Source organism: Physella acuta, unplaced genomic scaffold (assembly GCF_028476545.2).
Source record: "Physella acuta isolate Inbredline_101_S28 unplaced genomic scaffold, ASM2847654v3 ptg001232l, whole genome shotgun sequence".
Classification (NCBI taxonomy): domain Eukaryota; kingdom Metazoa; phylum Mollusca; class Gastropoda; family Physidae; genus Physella; species Physella acuta.
Window position 1 is genome coordinate 267356 of NW_026732748.1, and position 25403 is coordinate 292758.

Below are 25403 nucleotides of genomic sequence, written 5' to 3' on the forward strand. Positions count from 1 at the left end.
GGTTAGGCTAAAAGGCAACATATTAAACAAAATTTATTATTGAATATTAAGAAGTCATAATAATTGTATTGTAATTCAAATTTCAATTGAAACTAGATCTATATGAGGTGACTTTTATTATCTTCAGCTACCTATATTACTTATGCCATGTGTTATTAAAACATAGTGTAGTAGTGTCAGAGCCGGCGTTAGGGGGTGGCGAACGGGGCGGTCGCCATAGGCCCCGCGCTTGAAGGGGCCCCGCGCTTCAGCAATGCCATTATAATCTGAATTAGTTTATAAACTTAAAAGAATTGTTGCTGAATTCAATTGGGAAAAACTAAATGGTCGAATGCCGACGTTGTTGATTGTTATAACTGAGGCCACGGTTGATGTTAGTGAGTTATCACCTGAACTGGGACAGGCCGTAATTCAATACAAAAACAGTGTCACACCTCCCCTTTGTGTAGAGTACAGTCGCCTGGCATTTGACCTGAGCTGACTGGAGATGGCGGTCGAGAATTAGCCCACGACGTAAAGAGATACCCTATTGTATGCGGACCCATGAAGACGTCCTTTTAGTGAGTCTGTAGTAGACAGTGACCTGATGAACTCTAGTCCTGACTTTCTTGTTGTAGATGTCGTATATGTACAGTGTTTCTTCCAGACTTTTTTCTCCGGTGGGGGGAGGGGCACTTAAAATTTTCGGGGGGGGGGGGGGCGGATTTTCTTCGGTCTTGCCCCCCCCCCCCCCCCCGAAGAGATGTTGTCTTGGTATAACAAAATTAACATTCAGTTGCGTGCAGAGGGATGGGAGGAGGGCGACGAGGGGGGGGGGGGATCTATATCAGGCGGCATTAAACAGAGTGATTTATTATTATTTTTTGGAAGAAAGTTAAAACTGTTGTTATGTTGTGTCACCTTAAGGATTCACCCGTTCAATAATTAAGACAATAATGTTTTTGGTTTTAAAATATTGTATGGATTCTAAATAAATTTTGAAGTCTATACTGTTTTGATACATCAGGCAGAGTTCGCTGTATTGTAAAGTTTATTTTCCTAATTATTCGGCACGTGATTAAATTAATTTTCTTACGTGATTTGGTATGAATTACATAACTGTCAAAAGTGATTTAATATCTTAGCAAAGAAAAAAAAAACTACGGACACTGGGTTAATACATGGGAGAAATAAAAATCTGTTATTATAGTGGAAAGTTTGACATTAGCTTATAAACTCCAAAACATTTGTGTTATTATGTGTACATCACATTATATAGGCCTTTATACATACATATATATATATATATATATATATATATATATATATATATATATATATATATATATATATATATATATAATGGAAAGGCCCCGCGCGGATGGTTGGCCCTAGGCCCCGCGTATTCCTAACGCCGGCTCTGAGTAGTGTGGTACTACTAAACTACATAGTATGTTTATTAGTAAGCACTGCAAATAGGGATTCTCACTTACAGGACAGTAGCTAGCAGCAGTGTATACATATACTACACTATATATATAAGTACTATGACTAGTCACTTGACTAGAGTTTCTAGTGGCCTAGCACTAGACCTACTAGCAGTGGACTCAGGCACTCCTCCATTTTTAGACTCAGTTGACAGTTGTTTTGTTCAGTGTGTGAGTTTAAGAGTTGCATTGCTTAATTTATTAATTATTAATTTAATTTCAAAATTTGTGTGGCTATGCCTTGCCCCTTGAAAATTGGTCCAGATTCTAGTAGATCTATGTTTGGTAATCTATCATTTAGGTACGTAAAATCGGCCGAGGCCAGTAAATGAGAAAAAAGGGTGACTCATCAAATTTTTGTAATTTTTTTCACATGTTTAGAAAGATTTATGTAGCTAGTAAAAGTTACAGAAATGTTTCAACCCTTCATTCATGTACCTGTTTATAAACAATTGTATTAAAGTTTTCAGTAATAAATAAAGATTATCGATGTTTTCATCAGATGCAACCAAGCTCATTTACTTTAGAAGCCATCTTGTTTTAAGTTTCTTGGTAACATTTTATGATTTTAGCTAGATTCTAGAAATTCAGGGGAAACCACTCTTATTTGCAGATGGCCTCTTTTTTATATAGCAAATCTTGCTCTTGTTTTAAGTCAATTTCTAGCCTTTATTGATATATTTAGACATTGCATTTGGTTTATTATTCAATTATCTATTATATTTGACACAAAAATATATAATATACTTGTACTAAAGCCATAATCTATTAATTCATAATATTAATAACATTAACATAATTATTAATTAATAAATAAATAATAATTAAGTAAGTGAGCCACCTTTCTCGCTAGTCAGACTAGCCTGGGGCCGATTGTACGTGCCTAAAACGATGGATTACCCAATGTTTTAAATATACTAAAGGCCTAGATCGAGATTTAGATTAGATCTAGAAATAAAATAAAAAAATCACAAACCCTTGATTTAGAATGTGAAGTGTGAGAAATGTCACATGTGTTTACAAAAATAAGATCAACCAAAATCAACCTAGCTGGGGCTTTGTATCTCTACTCAATTATTTTAACTAGATTATATTATATAGACTATAGACGTTTGGACACGATGTTTTAAGAAAAATTCAACTGCAATTTTAAGGTGCGTTGTAGACTGAGGTGTGACGTCATTTTGGTGGTGGGGGTCTGGTTTTTTGTGACAATGTGTGACGGAGGGGAGGGGAGGTAAAAAATCGTCAAAAAAAGCGTGACGTCATTTATGGATGCCCCCCTAACATAGACCGCTGTCTACGTTTTGTCTTCTCTATGACATACTACTTTCAGAAAATACATTGATAAAATAGCTTCGCTGGTTTGATTCGATGGTTTATTTTTACTTTCTCGTATATACGTAGTATAGAGAAAGTATTGTAATCGTGCAAAAAAAAAAAATCGAGATTTTTACAAATCTCGACGTTTTACACCTCACTGATACGGAAAAACATAATTTTGCAATCTTGTCCGTATGTCTGTGTGTGTGTGTGTCTGTCTGTCTGTCTGTCTGTCCGTGTGTAAACACGATAACTTGAGTACCGTTACAGCTAGGTTGATGAAATTTCATATATAAGTATTTTATCAAAATCGTAGATCCGTATCAACTTTTGAGCGATTTCCGATAACCGGAAGTGGTACTTTTCCTACTTTGAATTTTTCAAAAGCCTATAACTTGAGTACTATTTCAGATAGATAAATGAAATTTCACATGTAAGTAAAAGATCTAATTCTCTACCTTCTGTTAAATTTTGAGTAATTTCCGTTGACTGGAAGGAGTAATTTACGCTACTTCCGATTTCTCAAAAAACTAATGTAAATTTTTAAAGTACTAATAATATTGCGCACTATTATACGCGTTTTTATTCGGCGTTTGCTTGGTGCGCAATGTTTTTTTTATGAGATTCTATTCTATTTTTAAAAGTTTAAGTATTTAAAATGGATTAAAAATCATAACTATATCCCCAGTTACCATCCCCTGTTGTTTTGTATAAGAATATTCGAGAAAGTTTAGGGGAGATCACTCCCGGTTTATTTGAACAGTGTTGTCTTTCCTTATTCTAGGATGAAAATCGCGATTGGTAGACGTAGATCTAAATAGGATTGCTGATTGGATCTATTTTTAATCATACGGATAGTTTATTGAGACAGTGTACATTACTTTAAAATACGGAGTGTATGATCACTTTCTGAACCCCACCTCCTAGTTACAAAAATCCTCCCCCCACCTCCCAGTGTGTTTGATGTCCAATATATTTATGGACGACCTCATACACGTACCTCAAACGTTTTTTTTAAAAATAGATCTATATTTTTTGTCAACAACTCGTGATTCTAAGATTGTGAATATCAAGTTTGCTGACATACCTTTTACAGTAAAGAAGTAGTAATTATTTATTTGGAATTTTAAAATATTCAAACATTAATTTCAAAAGTTATATCAGTTACATCACCAGTATAATATTAAAGCTCACTCTCTCGCAATGGCGTAGCTAAGGGAGGGCGGGTGGAGCGGCCGCCCCGAGCGCCATCACTAAGTGGGTACTAAAAAAAAAGAGGTAAAAATATTTTAAAGCTCAATTTAAGCTGAGGTAATGAATTATTACATAGAGTCAAAGTGTGGCACTGAAGCAAAAAGTTGAAAAACGAGTGACTGGTAAAAGCGCCACCAACCTTTTCAACTGGGGAAGGGCGTTTTTTTCACTAACATGAATAATTATAAATATAAATAAATGGGAGATGGTCACAAAATTGAAACTTCATGTCGGGTGCCCGATATGGGTCGCTACGCCTCTGCTCTCTTGCAGTACAAACAGATATAAAGTTACCAGCTTTTCAGGAAAAAAAAACATTACACTTTATTATGAAAAGAAGTTGATTTTAATGAAGTTTTAACAAGATTATCAAAGGAAGTAGAAAACAAATGGTCTAGATTTAATAATTTAAATGAATTGCTAAAATGAAATCATGCTCAACATGGATGATATTCATAACTATACACACAGATCATGCAAAAGTTTCACTAATAATTTCACTAAAACTAATAGTAATAAAAAGGAATCTTTTTCAAATGCACATTGTGAAGCACAAAAAAATTCAAATGATAACACTTTTGAGGAGATCATAAAAGGTTGACCCCCTTGCAGCATTTTACAGTATAGAAATATAATTTAATCTATTTATGAATGAGTTTGTTTACATATACTTTATTCATAAATGTTTAATTTGACCTACTTCTGAATCAATTAATTGATGGCATTTTAGAGTAATTATCAACAGAAACTTTCTATTACGCTCATGCAACCTCTGCCGTATAACTTGCTTTGTGTTGATAAAGATTAATTCTTGTAGCAAACTTTTAATAGCACAAATCACTCATGCGATGACATGAATTTTTTTTATGTTTTTATTTTTTTATATTAAGAAAACCCTTGATGACGCACATCACACTTATATGGTACTTTTCTATGAATAGCTTCATGTTGATTTTTGGAAAATCTTTGTAGTAAACGTTCTATGACACACATAACACTCATGTGACCTTTAGTGCTGAATGAATTGTTTTATGTTTATTTAGGTTAAACTTGGTGGTAAACTTTTTATGACAAACATCACTCATATAACTTTCGTGCTGAATGAATTGATTTATGTCTAATTAAAGTGAAACTGGTAATAAAATTTTTATGGCACACTTCACAATCATATAACTTTCGTGCTGAATGATTTGCTTTATGTTTAATTAGAGTAGAACTGGTAATAAACTTTTTATGGCACACATCACATTCATGTAGTCTCTCTCCTGAATGAATTGCTTATGTTGATTAAGATGACTCTTTGAGACAAATTTTTTATGACATACATCACACTCTTGTAACTTTTCTGGTAAATGAATTATTTTATGAACATTTTTATTAACCTGCGACTTTTCTGCTGAATGAATTGCTTTATGTTTAATTAGAGTAGAACTGGTAGCAAACATTTTACGACACACTTCACACTCATGTAGCCTCTCTTCTGAATGAATAGCTTTATGTTGATTTAGGTTAATCCTTGTTGCAAATGTTTTATGACATTTATCACACTCATGAGACCTTTCAGCTGAATGAATTGCTCTGTGTTGCTTGAGGTAAGACATTCTAGAAAATCTTTTATGACACACATCACATTCATGTAGCTTTTCTTCTAAATGAACAGAAGTTTTATGTAGATTTCGGTTACCCTTGGTAGTAAATCTTTTATGACACACATCACACTCATGTGATTTTTCTCCTGAATGATATGTTTTATGTTGCTTAAGATAAGCTCTTTTAGAAAACGTTTTATAACAAACATCACACTCATGCCACTTTTCTACTGAATGTATTGCTTTATGTCTAATTAGAGTAGAACTGGTAGTAAACTTTTTATGGTACACATCACATTCATGTATCCTCTCTCCTGTATGTATAGCTTTATGTTGATTTAGATGACTCTTTGAGACAAATTTTTACGACATATATCACACTCTTGTAACTTTTCTGGGAAATGAATTATTTGATGTTGATTTCGATTACTCTTAGTGGTAAATTTTTTATGACACACAACACACTCATGTGATTTTTGTGCTGAATGAATTGTTTTATGTTTCTTTAGATAAGCTCTTTTAGAAAACAGTTTTATGACACATGTCACATTCATGTAGCCTCTCTTCTGAATGAATAGTCTCATGTTGATTTAGTTTACTTCTTGTAGAAAAGTTTTTATGACACACATCACATTCATATAACCTCACATCTGTGTGTGATTCTTTACATTTTACTAGAAGAGTTTTATACTTTGAAGATTTTAAGTTTTTCGTCTTACACTTCTTTAATAATTCAACCTGATTTGATATTGGATTTTTATTGTTGTTTATCAGAATATTCTTAAGCTCTGATAAATCAGTTGATATCTCTGTCTTTATATGAGAAATATTGTCAGTTAGAGTTATCTCTAGTGATAGGTTTGAACCTGCATTTAAACCATCAGGTTTTATATCTTCAAAAACTGAAAATAAATTGAGTGTATCACTATCTGGTTTATTGTCTACATTTGTTGTAAACTCTTATAATAAATTATGATTTTTGTTTTCACATGTTGACAATACATTTGCTTTTGTGTCATTAATTTCTGTTAACTCCTCTTGTTTTATGTATTCAGCTGAAATTATATTGACAATATCTGGCTGGATATCCACAGTTAGCTCATGCTTGATCCCTAAAACACTTGGTAATGCTTCTACACCAGCTTCTCTTTTTTTTCTATTCTTTAGCTCCATAACTAATAAATAAATAAATAATTTAAAAAAAAATTGAAATATTTCCAGAAATAATCAAGAAACATAAATTAAAATGTTCTTCGAAAACATGAATGCTGACTTATGGAGCTAAACATATTCTTTTCACAATATGCCAAACATAACACCTTTTTTAATTCTTCTGATTTTAGTCGCGAAAAAAGCGCCCTAGCTAGTCCTCTGGTTTTTTAACTTACTATAACATAAACAGCTGTCTACGTGTTGTCTTCTATGATATACTACTTTCAGAGAATAAATTGATAAAAATCGCATAGCGGGTTTAATTCGATGGTTTATTTTTTATGGACGATCTTTTACGTACCGCTAACATTTTTCCCAATAATTATTGTTTGTCAATAACTCATGGTTATAAGATTGTGAATATCAAGTTTGCTGACATATATTTTACAGTAAAGAAGTATTAATTATTTATTTGGAATTTTAAAATATTCAAACATTATTTTTAAAAGTTATATCAGTTACATCAACAGTATAATATTAAGGCTCACTCTCTCTCGCAGCGGCTGTCCCAAGCGCCATCACTAAGGTGGTGCCAAAAGAGGTAAAAAAAATATTTAAAAGCTCATTTAAATTTTAAGCTTAAGTATTGAATTATACACAGTCAAAGTAGTAACAAAGCAAAAGCTAGTGACTGGTAAAAAAGCCCGACCAACCTTTTCAACTGGGTAAGGACGTTTTTTCCCACTAACATGAATAAATATAATATAAATGGGAGGTGGTCACAAAATTGATACTTCATGTCGGGTGCCTGATATGGGTCGCTACGCCTCTGCTCTCTTGCAGTACAAACACATACAAAATTACCAGCTTTTCAAGAAAAAAAACATTACACTATATTTTGTAAAAAGTTTTGATTTTAATGAAGTTTTAACAAGATTATCAAAGGAAGTAGAAAACAAATGGTCTAGATTTAATAATTTAAATGAATTGCAAAAATGAAATCATGCTCAACATGGATGATATTCATAACTATACACACAGATCATGCAAAAATGTCACTAGTAATTTCACTAATACTAATAGTAATAAGAAGGAATCTTTTTCAAATTGACATTGTGAAGCACAAAAAACATTCAGATTTTTTTGGACATAACTTAAGTAAATTGCTAAGATACACACAGCAGTCTTTTTTTTTTTTTGGGAAAAAAATGTCAATTACAGTTTTCTCTAAGGAAAAGATTTCCTCTGCTTTAAAACATCAGGTTTTATATTCTCAAATGGATAAAAATCATTGTTTATCTGTTTTTTTTGTGTATTTTAATTTATTTCAAGATTAAGGTCTCATAAGAAATCAAGATTTGTGTTTACACATTAAGAACAAAAATTTGACCTCTCTTAAATAATTTGCTTGATAAAAGCTAACTTTATTATGAACAATGTTATACTCATGTTGTCTCTATTGCTTAGGGGTCATCCATGTATGAAGTCAGCACAAGGGGTGTGGGGTGGGGAGAGACAAAAAAATTGACTAGGTCGGCATGTTGAACTTAACGTTGAAGTAGTCGAAGTATGTGTCAGTTTTTAGGTATTTAAGTAAATAGTCAAAGGGAGGAGTCGGGGGGGGGGGGGGGGAGGGAATTTTTGTGGACATCATAAAGGGTTGACCCCTTGCAGCATTTTACAGTATAAAAATATAATTTAATCTATTTATGAATGAGTTTGTTTACACATACTTGATTCGGAAATGTTTAATTTGACTTACTTCTAAATCAATTATTGATGGCATTTTAGAGTAATTATCAACAGAAACTTTCTATTACGCTCATGCAACCTCTGCCGTATAACTTTCTTTGTGTTGATAAAGATTACTCCTTGTAGCAAACTTTTAAGGGGATATGCTATGTTTTTTTCTATTTTTTACAGTCTAAGATCTAAAGCCTTTTGAATAGTTTTATCATATTTGGCATATAAAAGTAAGTATTAAACAGCAAAAAAAAAAGGTCGAAAACAATTTTGGTTGTCATGGAAACCCAAAAAACCTCCGCCATTTTGAATTTTTCGGTACTTTTGAAAATACTAAGGCTTTTTTATTTATGCACCCATAGCAATTAAATTTAAACTGCTTATATTTCAGTATATATTAAAACTTTTGTCACGACAACTTTTTGAAATAATTACTAGTAAGAATTTTACAAGGTCTAAAAAATCGTACCCTTTTTAGTATTCAAAAGTTTCAAAATTTGCATATTAATTAACAAATACTTTTTTTCTATGAAAGCAATCACAATTCCCTCGTGACAAAAGTTGTATTTTTGCATCAAGAACAATTACTGAAAATATGGTTGGCATTGTTTTATAATTAAAAAAGTAGTAGGCTTTTTAGTGTTAAAAACATGCGAACTGAGAAAAACAGCCAAAAGTAACGAAAACTAGGTCAGGAAAGTACCATATCTGTGTAAACTGCAAAGCCGATTGTAAGCTTTGGGTGTTTCCGAGATGTAGGAAATTAAGTTTATTAGACACATGAGAAATCCAGCTTTCCAATGATGTCAAATACAATATAATGACGGATATAGAACTTTTCATAGAGAGCTTGTAAGATTGGGAAAAATTGATTATTTTTTAATTAATAGGTTCATAAAAATCGGAATTCAAACACATAAAATATTTTTTTCGCTTTAAAGTTATTATTTTCTTTATACAAAAATGGACAAAGTATCCAAAAGTGCAAGAAACCGATCATGACGAAAAACAAGAAATTTTGTGATTTTTTTCCGCGCATATCCCCTTAATAGCACAAATCACTCATGTGATGCCATGGGTTTATGTCAATTTAGTTTTTATTTTAAGAAAACCCTTGATGACGCACATCACACTTATATGGTGCTTTTCCATAATAGCTTCATGTTGATTTTTGGAAAATCCTTGTAGCAAACTTTCTATGATACACATAACACTCAAGTTACCTTTTGTGCTGAATGAATTGTTTTATGTTTATTTAGATTAAACTTGGTGGTAAACTTTCTATGACAAACATCACACTCATATAACTTTCGTGCTGCATGAATTGCTTTATGCTTATTTAGGTTAGCCTTGGTGGTAAACTTTCTATGACAAACATCACACTCATATAATTTTCGTGCTGCATGAATTGCTTTATGCTTATTTAGGTTAGCCTTGGTGGTAAACTTTTTATGACAAACATCACATTCATGGAGCCTCTCTCCTGTATGAATAGCTTTATGTTGATTTAGGTTACCCCTGGTAGTAAACTTTTTATGACAAACATCACATTCATGGAGCCTCTCTCCTGAATGAATAGCTTTATGTTGATTTAGATTCCAATTCGAAGTAAATTTTTTATGACATATATCACACTCTGGTAACTTTTCAGTGGAATGAATTAATTTATGTAGCCTTAGGTAGGACTTTCTAGAAAACTTTTTATGACACACATCACATTCATGTAAACTCTCTATTGAATGAATAGCTTCATGGTGATTTAGGTTAGTCCTTGTTGAAAATTTTTTATGACATACATCACACTCATGTTTCTTTTCTGCTGAATGAATTGCTCTGTGTTCAATTAGGTAAGACTTTCTAGAAAACCTTTTATGACACACATCACATTCATGTAGCTTTTCATCTGAATGAACTGTTTTATGTAGATTTCGGTTACCCTTGGTGGTAAACTTTTTATGACAGACATCACACTTATATAACTTTTGTGCTGAATGAATTGCTTTATGTGTAATTAGAGAAGAACTGGTATTTAAATTTTTATGGCACATATCACATTCATGTACACTCTCTCCTGAATGAATAGCTTTATGATGATTTACATGACTCTTTGAAGCAAATTTTTTATAATGTACATCACGCTCTTGTAACTTTTCATTGGAATGAATTAATTTATGTTGCTTTAGGTATGACGTTCTAGAAAACTTTTTATGACACACATCACATTCATGTAGCCACTCGTCTAAATGAATAGCTTTATGGTGATTTAGGTTAGTCCTTATTGCAAATTTTTTATGACATACATCACACTCATGTTTCTTTTCTGCTGAATGAATTGCTCTGTGTTCCATTAGGTAAGACTTTCTAAAAAACCTTTTATGACACACATCACATTCATGAAGCTTTTCTTCTGAATGAACTGTTTTATGTTGATTTCGGTTACCCTTGGTAGTAAATGTTTTATGACACACATCACACTGAAGAGACTTTTCTGCTGAATGAATTATTTTATGTTTAATTAGAGTAGAACTGGTAGTAAACTTTTTATGGCACACATCACATTCATGTACCATCTCTGCTGAATGAATAGCTTTATGTTGATTTAGTTGACTCTTTGAAACAAATTTTTTATGACATACATCACACTCATGCAACTTTTCAGTGGAATGAATTAACTTATGTAGCTTTAGTGTGGACTTTCTAGAAAACTTTTTATGACATACATCACATTCATGCAGCTTCTCTTCTGAATGAATTGCTCTGTGTTGGTTTAGGGAGGACTTTCTAGAAAACCTTTTACGACATGCATCACATTCATGCAGCTTTTCTCCTGAATGAATTGCTTTATGTTGATTTAGATTACTCTTTGAAGTAAATATTTTATGACATACATAACATTCATGTGACTTTACTGCTGAATGAATTACTTTATGTTTAATAAGGTTGGTCCTGTAAATAAATTTTTTATGACATACATCACATTCATGTAGTCCCTCTCCTGAATGAATAGCTTTATGTTGATTTAGATACCTCTTTGAAGCAAATTTTTTATCACATACATCACACTTGTGTGACTTTTCCGCTGAATGAATAGCTATATGTTGATTTAGATTACCTCTTGTAGTAAATTTTTTATGACAGACTCCACATTCATGTAACCTTTCTCCTAAATGAATTGCTTTATGTTGTTTTAGATATGTCCTAGTAGCAAACTTTTTATTACACATATTACCCTCATGTGACTTATCCGCTGAATGTGTAGCTTTATGTTTATTTAGGTTAGTTCTTCTAGTAAACTTTATATGACAAATATCACACATGTGCAGCCTCTGTCCTGAATGAATTGCTTTATGTTGATTTAGATTCCTCTTTGAACCTAACATTTTATGGTTCACATCACACTTTTGTGCTCTCACTATTTTGTGAAATTGTCCATGTTGGTTGAGTTTACTATTTAAGGGAAACCTTTGATTACACAGATAACATCCACATAGCCTCTCTCCTGAATGAATAGATTTATGTTGATTTCGTTTACTTCTTGTAGCAAACTTTTTATGACACACATTACACTCATATGACCTCACACTTGTGTGTGATTCTTTACATTTTACTAGAAGAGTTTTAAACATTGAAGATTTTAAGTTTTTCTTCTTACACTGCTTTAATAATTCAACCTGATTTGATGTTTGATTTTCATTGTTGTTTATCTGAGTATTCTTAACCATTAATGTCCCATTCATTCTACCAAAACTCCACCCATGACGGCCCAATGTAAGGAGCATAACTCTGTATGATCAAGTGAATAGTTTCACAAAATATTTGTTTTTGTCTAAATGAAATTGAAAATTAAGATAAAAAGTACTGCTTAATGTTGGGAATAAACCTGGCTTTCCAACAGTATTAAATAGAATATATTATATTCGGTAAAAGTACAGTATAAAAATAAAAAATGTCTGAGAAAATTCAAAACAGGTCATTTTCGGTAGTCAACTTTATTTATTTTTGTCTTAACAACTATGCATCGAATTTAACAGTTAAATATCAATTTGGTTATGTTTAACATATATAATTCATAAAATACATGCCTAGATACGTTTAGAGGCATTAATTTTTTTTATTTTTAATATTAAATCTACTAAAAATACGACAGATGAGTCGAAAATTTCGAGATAGAAAGAAACTATTATTTTTTATCTTTCAAAAGCGCCATTGAAATTACAAGACCGGAAAAGGATGCTGAAACCATCCGACTTCCTGTTTAGTTAAAAATTAGGATTTGTAGGCCAAATTTTAATAAAACAAATTTAATTTTTCTATGCTTATTGTAAGCGGGCGGCAGCGGGCGTTACGGGACATTAACGGTGTCGGGCGGCAGCGGGCGTTACGGGACATTAATGGTTAAGCTCTGATAAATCAGTTGATATCTCTGTCTTTATATGAGAAATATTATCAGTTAGAGTTGTCTCTAGTGATAGGTTTAAACCTGCATTCAAACCATCAGGTTTTATATCTTCAAAAACTGAAAATAAATCAAGTCTATCTGGTTTATTGTCTACATGTGTTGTAAATTCTGATAATAAATCATGATTTTTGTTTTCACATGTTGACAATACATTTGCTTTTGTATCATCAATTCCTGTAAACTCCTCTTGTTTTATATATTCAGATGAAATTATATTGACAATATATGGCTGGTTGTCCACCTGGATCTCTAAAACACTTGGTAATACTTCTATATCAGCTTCTCTTTTTTTTCTATCCTTTAGCTCCATAACTAAATAATTAAATAATTTTTTTTGAAAATAATATTTCCAGAAATAATCAAGAAGCATAAATAAAAATTTTCTTCAAAAACATGAATGCTGACTTATGCGGCTATGTATATTCTTTTCACAATAAGCCTAACATAACACCTATGTCAAACAGCATTACAATGGATGCTTTTTGTGTCAAGAATATTAAGAGCAGTCACACACTACTAGTTTTTCCTCATTGTTATTGCAGCTGAAGAGTTACCTATTTATTCCATTGCCTGGCCTCTAGGTTGGTGCTGTGATCTCATCGTAACACAAGTGCTTTATTTATAGTTTTCCATTAGGGTCCTATTTTGGATATAATAAAAATGGCTAAATAATTAAAACATGACACTATTTTCTATATGCTATGCACGATTTTATATAATACATGATATTCCATTCAGGTATTTTGTTTTGTTTTTAATTTAGAAAAAAAAGTATAACATCAACCAGCTATGATGGACACCTGACTTAAGGTAGGGAAAGTAAAGATGTGTAGACACAAAACAAACCAGACTATTTCTTTATTTGTTGAGCACACATGGATAGATTCAGATGAACTCAATTTCATCTGCATTATTATGTTAAGTCTGAAATCTTATTTTACTCCAAGTTTTTTATGGATGGCACTTATTGACACAGAACCAAACAACCCCGAATTACTATTACCATATTGTTTCAAAAATAAAAATATAAAGTATGGGCATTATAACTGAGAAGTCTACATATTTAAAAAAAAAAGGAATTTGAGCAAAGGGTCTTTTTATTCTCTATATTTTATATGGGTTCTGGGTAAAATGAAATTAATTTTCTACTTTGATCCATCTATTGCATTTATTCGTGAGTCTAAACAGCAGTTAGGCCTACTTTAGTTTTGCATAGCATTTTCAAAATGAGTAGACCTATCTTATATCTGAAATATGTATAGTCTTACATTTAAAGAGAAGGTTAGGCTAAAAGGAAACATATTAAACAAAATGTATTATTGAATATTAATTAGTCATAATAATTGTATTGTAATTCAAATTTCAATTGAAACTAGATCTATATGAGGTGACTTTTATTAAATTATTTTTATTATCTTCAGCTACCTATATTACTTATGCCATGTGTTATTAAAACTAAAATAAAACATAGTGTAGTAGTGTGGTACTACTAAACTACATAGTATGTTTATTAGTAAGCACTGCAAATAGGGATTCTCACTTACAGGACAGTAGCTAGCAGCATTGTATACATATACTACACTATATATATAAGTACTATGACTAGTCACTAGACTAGAGTTTCTAGTGGCCTAGCACTAGACCTACTAGCAGTGGACTCAGGCACTCCTCAATTTTTAGACTCAGTTGACAGTTGTTTTGTTCAGTGTGTGAGTGAGTTCAAGAGTTGCATTGCTTAATTTATTACTTATTAATTTAATTTAATAAAATTTGTGTGGCTATGCTTTGCCCCTTTAAAATTGGTCCAGATTCTAGTAGATCTATGTTTGGTAATCTATCATTTAGGTACGTAAAATCGGCCGAGGCTAGTGTGAAAAAAGGGTGACTCATCAAATTAATTATTGTAATTATTTCACATTTTTAGAAAGATTTATGTAGACTCTAGTAGTAGATCTAGTAGTAAAAATTACAGAAATGTTTCAACCCTTCATTCATGTACCTGTTTATAAACACTTGTATTAAAACTTTTCAGTAATAAATAAAGATTAGCGATGTTTTCATCAGATGCTACTTGGCAACCAAGCTCATTTACTTTAGAAGCCATCTTGTTTTAAGTTTTTTGGTAACATTTTATGATTTTAGCTAGAAATTCAGGGGAAACCACTCTTATTTGCAGAAGGCTGTAGTCAATTTCTAGCCTTTATTGATATATTTTTTTAATTTTTAGACATTGCCTTTGGTTTATTATTCAATTATCTATTATATTTGACACAAAAATATATAATATACTTGTATTAAAGCCATAATTCATAATAACATAATAAATAATATTATTATTACAAAAAGATCTAGAAAAAAAAATCACAAACCCATGATTTAGAATGTGAAGTGTTGCTCGTTTGTCCGACACGTGAGAAATGTCACATGTGTTTACAAAAATAAGATAACCAAAATCAATCTAGCTGGGGCTTTGTATTTCTACTCAATTATTTTAACTATATAATATAGACGTTAAGACACGATTTTTTAAGAAAAATTCAACTGCAATTTTAAGGTGCGTTGTAGGCTGAGGTGAGCGTCATTTTGGGGGTGGGGGGGTCTGGCTTTTTGTGACAATGTGTGACGGAGGGGAGGTAAAATATTAAAAATAACGTAAAAAAAAAAGCGTAACGTCATTTATGGATGCCCCCTAACATAGACCGCTGTCTACGTTTTGTCTTCTTTGACATACTACTTTCAGAAAATACATTGACGTCATTGATAAAATCGCTTCGCTGGTTTGATTCGATGGTTTATTTTTAGAACAGTGTTGTCTTTCCTTATTCTAGGATGAAAATCGCGATGGGTAGACGTAGATCTAGACTAAATAGGATTGCTGATTGGATGATATATTTTTTATCATACGGATAGTTTGTTGAGACAGTGTACATTACTTTAAAATACGGAGTGTATGATCACTTTCTGAACCCCACCTCCTAGTTACAAAAATCCTCCCCCCACCTCCCAGTGTGTGTGTGATGTCCAGTATGGACGACCTCATACACGTACCTCAAACGTTTTTTTTTTAAAATATATTTTTTGTCAACAACTCATGTTTCTAAGATTGTGAATATCAAGTTTGCTGACATACCTTTTACAGTAAAGAAGTATTAATTGTTTATTTGGAATTTTAAAATATTCAAACATTAATTTCAAAAGTTATATCAGTTACATCACCAGTATAATATTAAAGCTCACTCTCTCGCAGTGGCGTAGCTAGGGGAGGGCGGGTGGAGCGGCCATCCCTAGCGCCATCACTAAGGGGGTGCTAAAAAAAGAGGTAAAAGTAAAAAAATATATTTAAAAGCTCAATTCAAGCTGAGGTAATGAATTATCACACAGAGTCAAAGTGTGGCACCAAAGCAAAAACTAGTGACTGGTAAAAAGCGCCACCAACCTTTTCAACTGGGGAAGGGCGTTTTTCCACCAACATGAATAAATATATTATAAATAAATGGGAGGTGGGCACAAAATTGAAACTTCAAGCCGGGTGCCCGATATGGGTCGCTACGCCTCTCTAGCAGTACAGACATATACAAAATTATCAACTTTTCAGAAAAAACATTTAAACTATATTATGTAAAAAGTTTTGATTTTAATGAAGTTTTAACAAGATTATCAAAGGAAGTAAAAAACAAAAATTCTAGATTTAAATAAAACGATTGCAAACATGAAATCATTCACAACATGGATGATATTCATAAATATATCTTACACACAGATCATGCAAATTTCACTAATAATTTCACTAATGCTAATAGTAATAAAGAAGGAATCTTTTTCAAATGGACATGGTGAAGAACAAAAAAAAAATCAGATTTTTTATGGAAATATCTTAAATATGACCTCTCTTCTGAATGAATTATTTTTAAATTTTACAGGATTTTTTTAAGTAAACTTGCTAAGACACACAGAACAGTCTTTTTTTTTTTTGGGAAAAAAAATGTCCCATAATTTTCTCAAAGGAATAGATTTTCTTTGAGTTAAAACATCAGGTTTTATATTTTTAAAATGGATAAAATGCATTGTTTATCTGGGTTTTTTTTGTGTGTGTTAATTTATTTCAAGTTTAAGATCTCAGAAAGAAATCAAGATTTTTGTTTACACAAAAAGAAAATAAATTTGACCTCTCTCTTGAATAATTTGCTTGATAAAAGCTAACTTTATTATGAAACACTTTATTCTCATGTTGTCTGTATTGTTTAGGGGTTATCCATTTATGAAGTACAGACCTTCATGAATAGATGCCTTAGACAGATATTGAAACTGAGATGGCAGGACAAAGTGCAGAACATAGAACTATGGAGGAAAGCTAGGCAGGAGCCTATGGCTGTGCAAATAAGAAGGAGGAAGTGGCGCTGGGTGGGTCACACACTGCGAAAGGCTCACCCAAATGTTACACGCCAAGCGCTTGTGGAGGGAGTGGAGGTTCGTCAAAATTGGACGGAATATTTGTGGACGTCATAAATAGCATTTTACACTTTAAAAATATAATTTAATCATTTTATGAATGAATTTGTTTATACATACTTTATTATAAATATATTCATAACTGTTTAATTTGATCTATGTCTGCCTGAATCAATCAATTGATGGCATTTTAGAGTCATTATTAAAGGAAACTTTACTTGACACAAATCACACTCATGCAACCCTAGCTGTATACCTTGCTTTGTGTTGAAAAGATTACTTTTATACTTATAGCAAACTTTTAGCAGCACAAATCACTCATGCCATGACATGAATTTTTTTATGTCAATTTAGTTTTTTATTTTAAGAAAACCCTTGATGACGCACATCACACTTATATGGTACTTTTCTATAATGAATAGCTACAAGTTGATTTTTTAATAAATCCTTGTAGCAAACTTTTATGACACACATAACACTCATGTGACCTTTAGTGCTGAATGAATTGTCTTATGTTTATTTAGGTTACCCCTGTAGGTAAACTTTTTATGACAAACATCACAATCATATGACTTACATGCTGAATGAATTGCTTTATGTCTAATTAGAGTAGAACTGTTGACAATACATTTGCTTTTGTGTCATTAATTTCTGTAAACTCCTCTGGTTTTATGAATTCAGCTGAAATTATATTGACAATATCTGGCTGGATATCCACAGGTAGTTCATGCTTGATCCCTAAAACACTTGGTAATACTTCTACACCAGCTTCTCTTTTTTTTTCTATTCTGTAGCTCCATAACTAATAAATAAATAAATAATTAAAAAAAAATATTCGAAAATAATATTTTCAGAAATAATCAAGAAACATAAATTAAAATATTCTTCAAAAACATGAATGCTGACTTATGCGGTATGCATATTCTTTTCACAATACGCCAAACATAACACCTTTTTTAATTCTTCTGATTTTAGTCCCGAAAAAGCGCCCTAGCTAGGCCTCTGGTTTTTGAACTTACTATAACATAAACAGCTGTCTACGTTTTGTCTTCTATGATATACTACTTTCAGAGAATAAATCGATAAAATCGCATCACGGGTTTGATTCGATGGTTTATTTTTATGGAGGATCTTTTACGTACCTCAAACATTTTTCCCAATAATTATTGTTTGTCAATAACTCATGGTTATAAGATTGTGAATATCAAGTTTGCTGACATATATTTTACAATAAAGAAGTATTAATTATTTATTTGCAATTTTAAAATATTCAAACATTATTTTTAAAAGTTATATCAGTTACATTAACAGTATAATATTAAGGCTCACTCTCTCTCACAGTAGGCTTAGTAAGACAAAGTTAAGTAGATCATTAAAAGTAGCTGCCATTTTTCTTAATAACTATTGTATTATTTACTAGATCTATATTTAAAAAAAAGTCTCCCCTATTTAGTCGAAGTATGTGTTGAACATTTTTAAGCAAACATAAAACAGATAGGGTAACATGTAGTAATTCAACACACAGGGTAATTCCATACCCACACAATGAATTGTCTTTTTTTTTTGTGAATTAATTTACACAAATCTAAATAATTTCATATATATATATATATATATATATATATATATATATATATATATATATATATATATATATATATATATATATATATACATGTATATCAAAAATGGAAAAAAAAGAGGGAGGGGAGGATCTTTGAAAGTGGATAACATTTTTGTGGAGATCATAAAAGGTTGACCCCCTTGCAGCATTTTACAGTATAAAAATATAATTTAATCTATTTATGAATGAGTTTGTTTACACATACTTTATTCATAAATGTTTAATTTGACCTACTTCTGAATCAATTAATTGATGGCATTTTAGAGTAATTATCAACAGAAACTTTCTATTACGCTCATGCAACCTCTGCCGTATAACTTGCTTTGTGTTGATAAAGATTAATCCTTGTAGCAAACTTTTAATAGCACAAATCACTCATGCGATGACATGAATTTTTTTTATGTTTTTATTTTTTTATATTAAGAAAACCCTTGATGACGCACATCACACTTATATGGTACTTTTCTATAATGAATAGCTTCATGTTGATTTTTGGAAAATCTTTGTAGCAAACGTTCTATGACACACATAACACTCATGTGACCTTTTGTGCTGAATGAATTGTTTTATGTTTATTTAGGTTAAACTTGGTGGTAAACTTTTTATGACAAACATCACACTCATATAACTTTCGTGCTGAATGAATTGTTTTATGTCGATTTAGGTTAGCCTTGGTGGTAAACTTTTTATGACAAACATCACACTCATATAACTTTCGTGCTGAATGAATTGCTTTATGTCTTATTAGAGAAGAACTGGTATTTAACTTTTTATGGCACACATCACATTCATGTACCCTCTCACCAGAATGAATAGCTTTATGTTGATTTAGATGACTCTTTGAAACAAATTTTTTATGACATACATCACACTCTTTTAACTTTTCAGTGGAATGAATTAATTTATGTTTCTTTAGATATGACTTTCTAGAAAACTTTTTACGACACACATCACATTCATGTAGCTTCTCTTCTGAATGAATAGTTTTATGTATATTTAGGTTACCCTTTGTAGTAAATGTTTTATGGCACACATCACACTCGTGTGACTTTTCTGCTGAATGAATTATTTTATGTGTAATAAGAGTAGAACTGGTAGTAAACTTTTTATGGCACACATCACATTCATGTACCCTCTCACCAGAATGAATAGCATTATGTTGATTTAGATGACTCTTTGCAACAAATTTTTTATGACATACATCATACTCTTTTAACTTTTCAGTGGAATGAATTAATTTATGTAGTTTTAGGTAGGAGTTTCTAGAAAATTTTTTACAACACACATCACATTCATGTAAACTCTCTATTGAATGAATAGCTTCATGGTGATTTAGGTTAGTCCTAGTTGCAAATTTTTTATGACAAACATCACACTCATGAGACTTCTCTGTTGAATGAATTGCTCTGTGTTCCTTTAGGTATGACATTCTAGAAAACCTTTTATGACACACATCACATTCATATAGCTTTTCATCTGAATGAACTGTTTTATGTAGATTTCGGTTACCCCTGGTGGTAAACTTTTTATGACAGACATCACACTCATATAACTTTTGTGCTGAATGAATTGCTTTATGCTGATTTAGATGACTCTTTGAAACAAATTTTTTATGACATACATCACACATATGTAACTTTTCAGTGGAATGAATTAATTTATGTTGCTTTAGGTAGGACTTTCTAGAAAACTTTTTACAACACACATCACATTCATGTAGCCCCTCTCCTGAATGAATTGCTTTATGTTGCTTTAGACTCCTCTTTAAAGCAAATTTTTTATGACATCGATCACACTCATGAGACTTTTCTGTTGAATGAATTGCTATGTGTTCCACTAAGTACCTCTTTCTAGAAAACCTTTTGTGACACACATCACATTCATGTAGCCACTCTTCTGAATGAATAGATTTATGGTGATTTAGGTTAGTCCTTGTTGCAAATTTTTTATGACATACATCACACTCATGTTTCTTTTCTGCTGAATGAATTGCTCTGTGTTCCATTAGGTATGACTTTCTAGAAAACCTTTTATGACACACATCACATTTATGCGGCTTTACTTCTGAATGAATTGCTTTATGTTGATTTAGATGAGTCTTTGAAGTAAATTTTTTATGACATACATCACATTCATGTGACTTTACTGCTGAATGAATTGCTTTATGTTTAATAAGGTTGGTCCTGTTAATATTTTTTTTATGACATACATCACATTCATGTAGTCCCTCTCCTGAATGAATTGCTTTATGTTGATTTAGATTCCTCTTTGAAGCAAATTTTTTCTGACATACATCACACTTGTGTGACTTTTCCGCTGAATGAATAGCTATATGTTGTTTTAGATTACCTCTTGTAGTACATTTTTTATGACAGACTCCACATTCTTGTAACCTTTCTCCTATATGAATTGCTTTATGTTGTTTTAGAGTCCTAGTAGCAAACTTTTTATTACACATATTAAAGTCATGTGACTTATCTGCTGAATGTGTAGCTTTATGTTTATTTAGGTTACTTCTTCTAGTAAACTTTATATGACAAATATCACACTTATGCAGCCTCTGTCCTGAATGAATTGCTTTATGTTGATTTAGTTTCTTCTTTGAACCTAACATTATATGGTTCACAGCACACTTTTGTGCTCTCACTATTTTGTGAAATTGTCCATGTTGGTTGAGTTTACTATTTAAGGGAAACCTTTGATTACACAGATAACACCCACATAGCATCTCTCCTGAATGAATAGATTTATGTTGATTTCGTTTACTTCTTGTAGCAAACTTTTTATGACACACATTACACTCATATGACCTCACACTTGTGTGTGATTCTTTACATTTTCCTAGAAGAGTTTTAAACATTGAAGATTTTAAGTTTTTCTTCTTACACTGCTTTAATAATTCAACCTGATTTGATGTTTGATTTTCATTGTTGTTTATCTGAATATTCTTTAGCTCTGATAAATCAGTTGATAACTCTGTCTTTATATTAGAAATATTGTCAGTTAGAGTTGTCTCTAGTGATAGGCTTAGCCCTGCATTTAAACCATCAGGTTTTATATCTTCAAAAACTGAAAATAAATCAAGTCTATCTGGTTTGTTGTCTACATGTGTTGTAAATTCTGATAATAAATCATGATTTTTGTTTTCACATGTTGACAATACATTTGCTTTTGTGTCATCAGTTTCTGTAAACTCCTCTTGTTTTATGTATTCAGATGAAATTATATTGACAATATATGGATGGCTGTCCACATGTAGTTCTTGCTTGATCTCTAAAACACTTGGTAATACTTCTATATCAGCTTCTCTTTTTTTTCTATCCTTTAGCTCCATAACTAAGTAATTAAATTTTTTTTAAAATAATATTTCCAGAAATAATCAAGAAACATAAATAAAAATGTTCTTCAAAAACATGAATGCTGACTTATGCGGTATGCATATTCTTTTCACAATAAGCCTAACATAACACCTATGTCAAACACCTTTACAATGGAGGCTTTTTCTCAGTGTTATGACAACTGAAGAGTAAACTATTTATCCCACTGCCTGGCCTCTAGGTTGGTGCTGTGATCTCATCGTAACACAAGTGCTTTATTCATAGTTTTCCATTAGGGTCCTATTTTGGATATAATAAAAATGGCTAAATAATTAAAACATGACACTATTTTCTATATTCTATGCACGATTTTATATAATACATAATACATGATATTCCACTCAGGTATTTTGTTTTGTTTTTAATTTAGAAAAAAAGTATAACATCAACCAGCTATGATGGACACCTGACTAGGGAAAGTAAAGATGGCTAGACACAGAACAAACCATCTAAAAACACATTACAAAAAGTCAAACTCCTATTGTCTGTTTCATTTCTGGAATCTAGATCTAGAATCTAGATCTATATAAAGTATTATAGAGACCTAGAAAATCTAGACTAGATCTAACCACGCTTGGATAATTTAGCGGGAAATAATTTTTAACTTCAACTGCTTGGTTTTCCTTAGCAGTAGCAGAAAAAAATCGTGGCTAGAATCTAGACTAGATCTAGATCTAGACCCTGGCTTCTAGACTCTAGATCTAGATCTAGATAATATAATCTTGTAGGTAAAGTAATTTAAAAAAAAAACTATTCACAGGCTAATTTAAAATTTAGTAGGCTTAGTAAGACAAAGTTAATTAGATCTATTACCTAATAAAAGTAGCTGCCATTTTTCTTAATACCTATCGTATTATTTACTAGATCTATATTTAGAGTGGTCTCCCCTATTTAAAAAGTCTCCCCTATTTAAAAAAGATGCTGCATTATTAGTAGCCTAATAATAATTAAAATAAACCGGGAGTGATCTCCCCTAAACTTTCCCGAATACTCTTATATAACACTACGGGGGATGGCACACCAAGTGAACGCCAAATAAAATGTGCTTAATTAATAGTGCGGGATATTATTAGTACTTTATAAATTCACATGCGTTTTTTTTTTTTTTTGAGAAATCGGAAATAGCGTAAATTACTACTTTCGGTCGACGAAAATTAAACAAAATTTGATAGATAGAAGGCAGAAAATTAGAACTTTTACTAAGAGCTAAGTTAATGAAATTTCATATATAAGTAATTTATCAAAATCGTAGATCCCTATCAACTTTTGAGCGATTTCCGATAACCGGAAGTGGTACTTTTTCTACTTTGAATTTTTCAAAAGCCTATAACTTGAGTACTATTTCAAATAGATAAATGAAATTTCACATGTAAGTAAAAGATCTAATTCTCTACCTTCTGTCAAATTTTGAGTAATTTCCGTTGACCGGAAGTACTAATTTACGCTATTTCCGATTTCTCAAAAAAAAAACGCATGTACATTTATAAAGTACTAATAATATTTTTCTATGAGATTCTATACTATTTTTAAAAGTTTAAGTAATTAAAAATCATGTCTATATTCCAAGTTATATAAGAATATTTGAGAAAGTTTAGGGGAGATAATTCCCGGTTTATTTCACCAGGGGGGGGGGGAGGCTTGAAACTTTCGGGAGGGCAGACTAAATAAATATCCAGAAGTGGGGGGAACAGACACGGTAATAGTATATATATATATATATATATATATATATATATATATATATATATATATATATATATATATATATAGTATAAATTCTATTTCGATCTGTGTGGAGAGGGGGGGGGGGGAGGTAGACTTGTTTCTGGGGTGGGGGGGGGGTGGTGACCCCGAACAGATGCCTGAAAGTAAGACTGTGTTTAAATATTGTGTAACTGACGTGTGAAAATAATGTATGAAAAAGGGACGTGTAATTAACATGAAAATGGCATGCATAACGTGTGTTTTATTGAGAGTATGTGTAAATGGTAGAGTGTCCGTGTGTATGTGCTTCTGTGGGAGTATCTGTGTGTGTATGTGTGACCGTACAGAGATGCTCGTACGTGTCTGATAGACCTAGTTCTGTCCAGACTGAAATTAAACAGACTAGACACGACGCCAGGAGAGAAGGAGGGGCATTCGGTGCATGTGTTTACCTTATACCCTCAGTAATGCCACCAACTCCCCCACTCTCTGGGCGTGACCCCCTCTCAATCTAACGCTTCGTCTGCTAGAAATAATAACAGAAGACTCCCTTTACTTTCGTTATTAGCACACTGAGTACATTCTTAAATTAAATACTGGGCTTTTATTTTTAGTTTTATACAAAGTCGAAGTGTAAATAAGTAAGCTAATATGTACGTTTTATCAGTGGCGTAGGCAGGGGGGGGGGGTTTAGGGGGGGTGATAACCCCCCATAGACCCCTCGGTATATATTTAAAAAGTATGAAGGGGGGGGGGGGTGCAAATCGAAAGTTTGTCCACGGGTAAACATTGGAAGCCCCCCCTCCCTTGAGACGATCCTGGCTACGCCACTGCGTTTTATTAAAAAAAAGAACCAGGTTGATATGACAAAATAGTAACGTTGTGGGTTCTGAAAAACTATCCGTTTGGCTGTTAAAAGTCAGAGGTAGGATTATATATCTATTATTAGATCCACGGGCAGTTTACTTCAGGTTTGGAGTTTGGGTTTAGATGGGGGGCTCATTTTAAAATTTTAACAATACTAGCAAAATGGTATTGGTATCGAATACGCCCCACCGACATATTAATACTGATGTTTAAATTTATGATCAGCGTTTCTTCCAGGCATCTTATCCGCCCCCCTCCACCTCCGTTAAATGAAGTCAACCCCCCCCCCCCCCCCCCCCAAATTATCAAGTGCCCCCCCCCCCCCCTCCCACCTCGGAGAAAAAAGTCTGAAAGAAACACTGTTTATGATGTCTTCTCGTCGTCCTATATAAGCCT

General features: G+C 32.1%; 1 protein-coding gene across 1 annotated transcript; it reads right to left on the bottom strand.

The window, feature by feature from the left end:
- Positions 1 to 9660: 9660 nt before the first annotated feature.
- LOC131957328 (zinc finger protein 62-like) lies at positions 9661 to 22393 on the bottom strand. Its single transcript, XM_059322061.1, has 3 exons — positions 21870 to 22393; positions 10627 to 11473; positions 9661 to 9723 (listed from the first exon to the last, which is right to left on the bottom strand). Exons 1-3 carry the CDS (start codon positions 22391 to 22393, stop codon positions 9661 to 9663), a joined length of 1434 nt encoding a protein of 477 aa, XP_059178044.1.
- Between the last annotated feature and the right edge of the window lie 3010 nt (positions 22394 to 25403).